Source organism: Theobroma umbraticum, unplaced genomic scaffold, assembly GCF_002168275.2.
Source record: "Theobroma umbraticum cultivar Fairchild unplaced genomic scaffold, ASM216827v3 scaffold_12.0, whole genome shotgun sequence".
Lineage (NCBI taxonomy): Eukaryota > Viridiplantae > Streptophyta > Magnoliopsida > Malvales > Malvaceae > Theobroma > Theobroma umbraticum.
Genome location: NW_018397272.1, coordinates 1,747,344 through 1,757,974, shown reverse-complemented (window position 1 = coordinate 1,757,974; position 10,631 = coordinate 1,747,344). Strand labels below are relative to the sequence as shown.

Here is a 10,631-nt window from a genome sequence, read left to right as displayed (position 1 = left end):
ACACTTACATACGTGTACAATGTCATGATCACAATCCTGTCCTTGTGGACGGAGCTTTGTTTGCCTGGTCCTAGCAATGAAGTTAAGCCTGGTTGGGCTTAATGTTCATTGGTCCCACCCCATTAAGCTTAAGGCAGTGATAGGTGCTTGGAATTTGGACAAGGACAGGGAAAAAGAAATAAAATCTCTTTACCTTAAATAGAGATTAGATCAAGCAACTGAAATTGAATATGATAAGTGCACGTCTGGGGTTGTTGCCAGACATCAAATTTGTTTCTTGTGTGCCATTAATAACGAATGTTACGATGATGGAGTAGGGTTGCATAAAAACTGGCTATAAGATGGACTATTTTCTAAGCTCCAAGCTGAAAGCAAAGAAACAAACAAGAACAAAGCTTTAATGTTAAGTTAACCAGTTACCAAATATTTTTTTTTGTTGTTGTAATTCTGTTAGGTCAATGACTTCAATCTTTTTTTATATTTATCTTTTTCTGAAATATTCACCAAAAGGCTATCATATAAAAGTTAATTGAACTTAGATGTTGGTAAATTTATTGTTCTAATACTGTATTTATTGAAAGCTTTTATTACCCATTTGATTGACTTGACTCCTCTTTTGCAGTCTTAAGTTTTAAAACCCACGTTACTTGAATTAACTGAACTTCCTTTTTAACTGATATATGCAGTTTTCAGACTGTTAATTCTGTTTAATTTTACACTGCAGCAACTCTCTCTCAAAGGGTTTGCTGGTGACACCGCCAAGGCACACGCCAAGACTAGCATGATTGCTGGTGAAGGTGTAAGCAATATCAGAACAGTTGCAGCCTTTAATGCACAAAGCAAGATACTCTCATTATTTTGCTATGAGCTTCGGGTTCCACAGAAGCGAAGCCTTGGACGCAGCCAAACTTCTGGCCTCCTCTTTGGCTTATCTCAACTTGCTCTTTATGCTTCTGAAGCTCTCATACTTTGGTACGGCGCCCATCTTGTTAGCAAAGGTGTCTCCACGTTCTCTAAGGTGATTAAGGTTTTTGTGGTATTGGTGGTCACAGCAAATTCTGTGGCAGAAACTGTGAGTCTTGCTCCTGAGATCATTAGGGGTGGTGAAGCTGTCGGTTCAGTGTTCTCCATTTTAGATCGTTCAACCAAGATTGACCCAGATGATCCTGAGGCAGAGCCAGTTGAATCAATTCGCGGAGAAATTGAACTTAGGCATGTTGATTTTGCATATCCTTCACGACCTGATGTCAGTGTGTTTAAAGACCTAAACCTTCGAATCCGTGCTGGCCAAAGCCAAGCTCTTGTTGGGGCTAGTGGCTCTGGCAAGAGTTCAGTCATTGCATTGATTGAGCGATTCTATGATCCTACTGGTGGAAAGGTTATGATCGATGGAAAAGATATCCGGAGATTGAACTTGAAGTCTCTTAGGCTTAAAATTGGATTGGTGCAACAAGAGCCAGCCCTCTTTGCAGCCAGCATTTTTGATAACATTGCCTATGGAAAAGAAGGAGCAACTGAAGCCGAAGTAATTGAAGCAGCCCGTGCAGCTAATGTGCATGGATTTGTTAGTGCATTGCCTGATGGGTACAAAACACCAGTAGGTGAGAGGGGGGTTCAGCTCTCTGGAGGTCAGAAACAAAGAATTGCAATTGCGAGGGCTGTGCTTAAGGACCCAACCATATTATTACTTGATGAGGCCACTAGTGCACTTGATGCAGAATCAGAATGTGTACTACAAGAAGCACTTGAAAGGCTAATGAGGGGCCGCACCACGGTGCTTGTGGCTCACCGTCTTTCGACAATAAGAAATGTTGACGGTATTGGAGTAGTGCAAGATGGGCGCATTGTAGAACAAGGCAGCCACGCTGAGTTGATTAGCCGAGCCGAAGGAGCGTATTCTAGGCTCTTGCAACTACAACACCATCACATATAAGAGTTTTGGTTGAAGCAACATGGCCTTGTTGGGTGGTAATTATGTTGGGACCCATTAACCTTATGTTTCCATCTTTCGTTTTTTTTGAATGATGATAGCTGTAGATATTGGAATGTGGACTGTATCTTGAGAACCACTGCCCCATTTCCAATGGGGTAGCAAATGCTAAATTATTGATATCTATGGTGCAGAAGCCCCTTGTCTATGCAGTTGGTCAGGTGATTGATTGGCTTTACTTGCCCTTTTTGTAATTGAAATTTTATAATACTATAAAGTGAAAACCCTAGACACCACCTTTCGAGCCCTTGTGAAAGCCTTTCTTGATCTAGCTTTTCCGTGCATGTGTTTACAGAAGGGTTCTTTTCTGTTCTAGATAAAGGTCATTTCTTTTTTTGTTGCTTCCAGGCCCACATCAAGTACTAGATGGTTTAGCACTAACAAGGTAACGACTCATCTCTTTCTAACAAAATGCACACAGACATATTCATTCCTAGCAGATGGTAACGATATTATTGTAAAAGCAAAGATCCTAGATGTAAAGCTTAAGTCTATGCTGCAAGAATGGTTGTCAAGACCCACTATCCATATATCTAAAAAGGGCCCAACTTGGATCATTTTTTGTGTATCTTGCGTGCACCTGTAAGACCTTTTCTTCATACTTGAATTCAGTGTATTTTTCTATCAAGTAAATGAAAATGAAGCATGGGCAAGCTTCTTTTATTATCAGAATGATTATAAAGCTCACTAAAAGTTGCATTCCTGTACTTATTCTGTCACAAAGGTGAAAAAACTAATAGACTCCCGAGGGAGTTGGCCCTTTGCAACTTTTACAGCTCACTGATATTTTTGCCATTGAGATTTGAGATTGTGGGGGTGAAACAAAGATGGTGAAGCAAAGCAAAGGCATGGCAGAGGACAGAAATAGAGAAACCCGGGTTCTCAATCCTCAGCAGCACGGTGGGTCATAGATTGGTGCTGATTTTAAGACACCTGGCAGCGATGATGCATCACGTCAACTTTCGTATGGTTCCATTGCATTATACGTGCCTGCAATTTTTCTGCATGCTGGGGTACTGCTATTTGCCTGACGACAAGATTTATTGATTATGAAGCCATAATAAATTTGCTTTCAGGACCCCCCAAACATTACTTAATGCATCTCAAGTATCTTTTATATATTGAAAAACTTCCCCCTCCACTAAGCTATATTTTTGCATACAAAAGTAAGAAAGCAACTGATAATATAAATATCAGTGGTGAAGTAAATTCTCCATGAAGTGATATCTTGACACAGATTTCAACCGCAACAAAGTTTCAATACATATTTTTGTGAGGTATACTCCCGTTGCCTCACATGTATACTGTAGTTACAGAAGGTACATCCAACTCAGGTGTAAAACGTTCATTCCACAGATAGCACGCTGACATGATCACATGGTGAAAACCAAGTGATAATGGCAGAAACAAAACAAGATTGGAATTTAGTGCGGTGTATTCCTGTTAGATTCTTGGGGGTCCTCTTTGAAGACTTTAGCAGTGTCCTGTATCTGCTCAAAGTAATGGTGTATAGTCTACAAATGTTGACTACTGCGAGTCACATTAGCGTCTGTGTCTGAAAGCTTCAGCCCGTATTGTTTCAGGACCCGTACCATTTTGTTTTCTTGCGGCGAAAATGGGATTGATGGTTTTCTCCCTAGGCGTTGAGGCCTCAATTGCACAACATAATCACAACAAACAATTCTTCTTCCTGTATGGCGGCCCACCCTACACTTTTAACTCACTTTGAGCATTCATCAAAATATTTCTTGGCAATTTCACTCATATTTTGGCCTGAAATGAATTTTGATTTGAAATGAAGCACACATCAAGATACACATGATGATGTGAGTATCTGACATTTATATGAAAAAGAAAATAAAACTTTCTTGACATTTGTTATTCATTCTACATTTTTATGTTTCACTTTATCTGGAATTGCACAGGCAATTCATTAGAATTGCTTTAAGGTTCACTCTTTGCTTAGCAGTTATTAATTACAATGATGATTCCAAATTGAGGTGGAGCATTTGTTTAAGTCCCTTTTTATAAATTTCAATGAAACCAGGCATGCTCATCAAATTAACAAGAAGGAAATCTAGCAATAATGGAAGCAATCATGTTATTTTTGTTATAATTGATGTCTAGTCTTTGAAAAGAATTTGAAACCATATCCCATCTTAAAGATTAGGACTAAAAGGTAATGGATGGTAGAATGACTACAAATAATGACTCAGATATTTGAGCCTTAAGGAGATGAAAGGGGCCACGCTTCTCTGCTCACTCCTACAAACTGTGCAAGATAATGTTAGGGATATGTCAGCCAACCAAATCTTTCAATAATTTAAGCACAATTTTGATGTTCCTATATCATACAAGGATAATCACTAGGGGAGAAAAAGAATTCACGTAAAGATAAAGAAACCCATGTTTTATCAATCAAGGCCAAGACTTTTATGCCCCAATTTGGCTGAATTTTGTTTGTCAGCATTCTTTGGTGAACAGCCCATTGATAATGCCCTGTCTCTATGTTATTAACAATTTTTCTTGGTTTTAAATGCTGGAAAATATTAAAAAAAATTTGCAACAGATAAAAAGAGGAAAATATAGTGATTAATTATCAAAAAAAAAAAAAGAAAGAAAAAACTAAGAACAGGAAGAAAACACAGAAGAAAACCAAGAAATTGTGTGTGTGGGGTTTCAATGTTTTCCATTTTGAGCTTGTCTGGCCTGACAGGGACGGGTCAGGCCTGGGCATCCAATTGGACAAAGCCAGCCCAAGCTAGAATTCTTTTTTCCTTATCTATGGCTTTATTCATCTTGTAGATTCTCAATTATGCTTTGTCCCCAAATTTTCCAAACCATGCATTCTAAATATGATCTATAGTTTAATGACCTTTTTGCATTTCTAGCACAAATATTCATCTCAAAACTTATAAATATCGGGCCTAATTCTAAACCAATCTTGAATGGGCAAAACACTGGTGAGCAAGTGAGTCTTACCCTTTCTGGGATATATGGGCTAAACCAAGCCTTCTTAATGTAACTGACACAAACTAAGAGCTTGGTAGAGCCAGGAGCTGGGCCTATCCAATGAGAACCTCAAGCTAGTCCTGGAATGATGATGATATTTTGATCCATGGAAGATCAGGGTTGGACCAAAGGATGGCTTGCCATTTGGGCACATTTGAGGAATTCAAGTGGAGACGAGAATCCGATGTTAGCTCTTCCTTCTATGACACATAACAACTATTACTCCTAACTTTAATTTATAGTAAGGTTCAATTTATTTATTTATTTAAATAAACTCCAACCCCTTGTCCGAATTCTAATTTGACAAAACTACAAACTTTAACTTCACCCTGTATTTGAGTTTAAAATAACAACAGCTTCCACTATATATTCAAATATGAAACAAGTTGAATTTTTCTCAGCGTCTTTCTTAAAGTAGTATTCTTGCCTTATTCAAGCAATTCAAATATCGCCCCACTACAAAAATCCACCCCATTTTAAACAACACTATACCTCTTACACATTTAGCTCATGTGTAATTCCGAACAGCCAGTTAACTCATTGAATAAGTGCTGTACTTCTCTGAATACTGCCCTTAGCCAATGAATCTGCTTCACCATTTGCTTCTCGCAAGACATGCGTTACCTTCCAAAGTGGAATACTTTTCTGCGTATGTTCAATCTGGATTAACCATGCTCGAAATCTCCAAAGAGCATTTTTAGGATTCTTTATCCACTTGATTGCATTTTGAGAATCACTTTCTATCTATAAATTATACTATTTGTGACACTTTGTAGCAATAAAAATGCAAAATGCTTCACTAATAGCCTTGCTTTCTACTAGGTTCAAGTTTCCCACACCAATAGACTTTGAAAACTTGAGAGTTTAACTGTGAACCAAACTAGTCCTTGAAATTCCACCACTGCCAACCTCTCCCGGGTTCTCAGATGAATTTGAGCTAGCCTTCTTGTGGAGCCATCCATTTAACCTCTTGTCTTTCAAGCTTGGCTTTATCTCTTAATTTCACCTTAGAAAGACATCTAAATACATCAGTCAGTTCAGCCAACTCAGGTCACCTGGTCTTTGCCCATATCGCAACGCATATTTTAATTAAATCATGGAGTTGTGAGGCATCCCATACCTTCCCATTAAAAACCATCTCAATCCTAAACAACCACACTAACCAAACAATTGCATAAAAAGCAAGTCACCATACCTTTTTACTATCTCTACTAGGACAATTGTTTTCCATGCTAGAAAAAACATTTTTGGATTGTTAGATGTAACCCAATTTATATTCCATTCTAAGCACCATTTACACCAAATTTTCCAAGACTCTTTGCATGTAAAAAACAGATGTCTAACCGTCTTTGAACTTTGTTTACACAATACAGAAAAAGCCTTATCAAATGCAATGAAGTTTCTTTTTCTTATTCAAACTCACTGTCGTCCTTTCCCACATGATTTGCCACACAAACACCTATACTCTATGCGGGGCATAACCTAACCAAATCATTTTCTAGAGATCATAGCTTTCAACAAGAGAATTAAGGACAAGTTTACAAAAAGATTTTGAGAAATCTCGTCAAATAGTTGTAACTTTCCAAATAAGTCTATCCTCAAGGTTTTCACTTAGAGTATACTCTCGTAGATACTCTATCACCTCATCCATTGCTAAAATTCCCAACCAAACAATTGTCGTCTCAATTCAATTTGCCAGCGCCATCCGCCATTTGTCTTTACCCCATAATTGCATAACCTCCCATCTTTATTAATGGCTAGAACAAACAATCTTAGAAATTCACTTTTGAGAAACATATTCTCAAGCCATGCACCACTCCAAAATGAAATTGCTTTGCCATTACCTACAATAACTCCCAAAACAGTTGAAACTTGCAAAAAAAAAAAATTGTCAATAGGCATTAGAGGAAAAATAATATTTTTCCAAGTGTTCGAACATTTACAAGTAACAATAGCATTGGGACCGTAACATTCTTTTTAGCCATGATTTTCCTCCATAGATTTTCAAATTCATTCAATACATCCATATCCATTTAGTTAACAATGCTTTATTCCTAACTTCCAAATCAATCAAACCCAAACCCCTTTATTCCTTGTAATTACTAGCCGCATCCCACCTTATGTAATGAATTCCACCAACCCAGAGAAAATGCCTCTGAATCTTCTCCAATTCTTCCTTTACTCCTTGAGACATCTTAAATATAGATACACAAAAGACTAGAAGGCTAGAAATTACTAATTTAAGTAGTGTGACCTGACCTCCACGTGACAACAATTTCGATTTCCAACCTTCTAATTTAGCCTCCACTTGATCAATCATAAGCTTCCAAATTTTCAATGAGGTTTGTCTAGCCCCTAGTGGCAATCCTGAATAAGTGAATGGTAGAGAACCAATTTTCCAGTGAATTTTATTTGCCCATGATTTCAATACATCATCATTAACTCCAATACCATACAAACTGCGTTTTTGAAAGTTTATTTTCAACTTAGAAACAATTCGAAAACACCTTAACACTCTCTTCATATTCAACAACACTTCAAGGCCTGACTAGCAGAAAAGTAAAGTATCATCTAAACTTGTAATTGTGACACTTGCATCCCGCCATCACCCATTGGAAAACCGCAACACACGTTTGCATCTCGCCTTACACATTATGCAACGAAAGACCTCCACTACCATGTGGAATAAAAATGGCCACAAAGGACACCCTTGACATAATCCCTTTTGCAACGTTATTGGTTTTGTAGGAGCCCCATTCACTAATATAGATATTGAGGCAGTTGGCACACATGATATTATCTATTGCCTCAACTTCCTCCTAAACCCCATCTTATCCATAACAAAATCAAGAAACCTCTAATTCACACTCTCATAAGCCTTTTCAAAATCCACCTTAAGCATTAGATCCCCATTACAACTCTTCTTCATGAAGTTTATCATCTCATTTGCAATCAAAGTTGAATCCAGCAATTGTCTGCCTTGACTAAAAGCAAATTCATTCTCCCCCAATTACTTTACCACAAGGTTGATAGGGTGATATTTCCCAATGACACTTGAGTTTTTGACCTTAGGGATCAAGGTGATAAAGCTTTCATTGATCCCTTGCCTTAACTTCCTTATAACGTAAAAATCTATGACAAACTTCATTACTTCGCCCTTCGCAACTACCTACTGGGATTTAAAGAAGTTGAAGTTAAAACGACCCAAATTAAGAACCTTGTTTCCATCACAATCTTTAATCACCTTCTAAACCTCAATCTTTGTAAAAGAAGTCTCCAACTCTGAGGCAGACTCATACTTTAAGGTTCTAATTTTGCATTTAATATTTTTTAATTGAAGAGTTCTTCTAGCAAAATACAACTACTAAATGTGTTTCACTACCTCCTTCGTAATTAGTCTAGTTTTTTCAATTATTTGATCATTCACAATAATACTCACCAATCGATTAGATCTCCTCCTTGTTGATGCCGTTACATGAAAGTATTTTGTGTTTCTTTCACCCTCATTAAACCATTTAGTCCATGATTGTTGTTTCCATTGCCTTTCCTCAATTCTGTATAGGTTCCACAATTTCGAACATTTCTGCATAATACTAAATCTATATTACCATCTTTCACAGTTGTTTGCCACTCCAACTCCAATGGATGAAATTCCTTTTCCAAAGATTCAATTTTACGATTCATCCCCTAATAACTTTGTAGATACTTGTAACACCCCATATCCTTGTATAAGAACTAACACGATCTCATCGACGAGACGGATGGTTGATGGATGTAAATCTAAGTGCGAAAGAGCAAAGATAGGCGAAAGAAATATTTTAGAATAAAATAATATTTTATTAATACAATAATATTAAAATATTAATATTTTATCTGTTGCTGAAATTAGTTGTGCAGCAGAAGTATATGACTAATCTAAGTGGAGGAGAAGAAGTAAGAATGAATTTTGAAGAAAAACGATGTAAGCAAGGCCCACGTGCCTTTATTAAATAAAAGATGAGCGGGTAAACATATATTTAAATATTACGGTGATATTTTAGTGAAGTGTAAAAATTGATATTTTATTTGTATAGATGTAAGGGAAGAAAGATAGAAGGAAATTGGAGTTTAAAGGAGATGATTGAAGGACCAAATTGCAAGATGGAAAGTTTAGTGGGACAAATGGTAAATAAGAAAAAGTTGAGGACTTTTGTGCAAATACCATATTTGAAGCTAAGTGGACATTAACTAACTAAAGAAAGTTAGATTATGTAAGACAATAAAATGTGCATGTAAAATTCACTATTACATGCAAGTGATAGCATGCAAAAAGGAGGAAGTTAGTGGGGAACATGTAGGGTCCCCATCATGTGAAGTAAAAAGGTATAATAGGCTTAAACTTGTTTGCATGCAAAAGGATTGGTGCATTAACTGGCCTAATGAGAAAAGGAGACATAGATACAAGTGTCTTGAATATTTTGAAGAATGACTTAATAAATATAAAATAAGTTGATGCATGAGAGGTGATTGGAGGAATAAGGTGGCGGATGAGTTAAATAATAAAAGAAGATTAAATGGGAAAGTATGGTCAGGATAGATATTGGACCAATGGATAAAGAGGAAATTGGTGCATGAAACACCACTAGATGACAAGGTGGTCAAATAAAATAAAAGGAATGAGAATGCATGAATTTTGATTAGCTTATGAGAGTGGCCAAATGAAAATAAAGGCAAAATTTATGCATGAAATGTGTTTGGCCCAATTGGTGGCTATACATAATGTTAAGTTCCAAGAGTCAAAGAGAAAGGTGAGAAGGATTTTAGAGAGACTTGAGGGGTTGGTCAATTAAGAAGAAAAGGGAGGAAAAGAAGTTTGAAAGTAATTCACCCTAGAGGAAGAAATAAAGAGAAGAAAAATAGAGAAATGAAGAAAAAAGGGCTTGGGTTACACTAGATCAAGTGAAAACCGTGAGATTTCCTCCTCCATTTTTGTAGCCTTGTGCCATTCTAGCAACCAAGAAATCTCCAACACTCAAGAGAAAAGCCAAGGAGTGTGCATGGAGGTGTAGAACACGATTTTGTGATTCAAGCAAAGAAAGTAAGGATTTTTATTTTTTGTTTGAATAATCTTTGCAAATGGGTTGATGACTACGGGAGATGTCTTGTGGTAGTGAAGATCAGCTTGATTGGAGGAAGTTTGGTGACATGCAAGCCATTCAAAGTCATGGACGCATGGTGGATGCTAAGTAAAAGGAAAGTGGTAAGCTTTATACTATGTTTTTAAGCTTACGGTTAGTTGAGTACTGTGAGAAAATGATGTGTGAATGTTGGCAGCTTGGTGGGTGGAACTTTGGAAGAATATTGAGGTTGCATGCAAGGTCTAAATCATCACAAAGGTAAGGCATGCAATGTGAATATGGTTGTTGAAAGAAATTCAATATGCATGAGCTACTTAGAAGTATTGAATTTGCTTGGTAGGTTATTTGGGAGGATAAAGAAAAATAATGTTAATGGTGGATTAAGAAATAAAGCAATGAAAGTGGATTGATAATGATGATGCATGTGACTTGCAAAAAAATTGAGTAATTGGGAATGATTGTTGCTACCATGCATATATATTTAATGTTGTGAAAATATAAGATGGATTTGA

The 10,631-nt window shown here is 36.9% G+C and overlaps 1 protein-coding gene across 1 annotated transcript in view; it reads left to right on the top strand.

Moving 5' to 3' along the window:
• The window catches only part of ABCB19 (ATP binding cassette subfamily B19), a 5,284-nt gene extending 3,058 nt beyond the window's left edge, over positions 1–2,226 (top strand). The window contains exon 7 of the mRNA XM_021442116.2: positions 678–2,226. Coding sequence (XP_021297791.1) covers positions 678–1,933 — 1,256 coding nt within the window. The 3' untranslated portion in view covers positions 1,934–2,226. The remainder of the gene's footprint in view (positions 1–677) is intronic.
• The last annotated feature ends 8,405 nt before the right edge of the window (positions 2,227–10,631 follow it).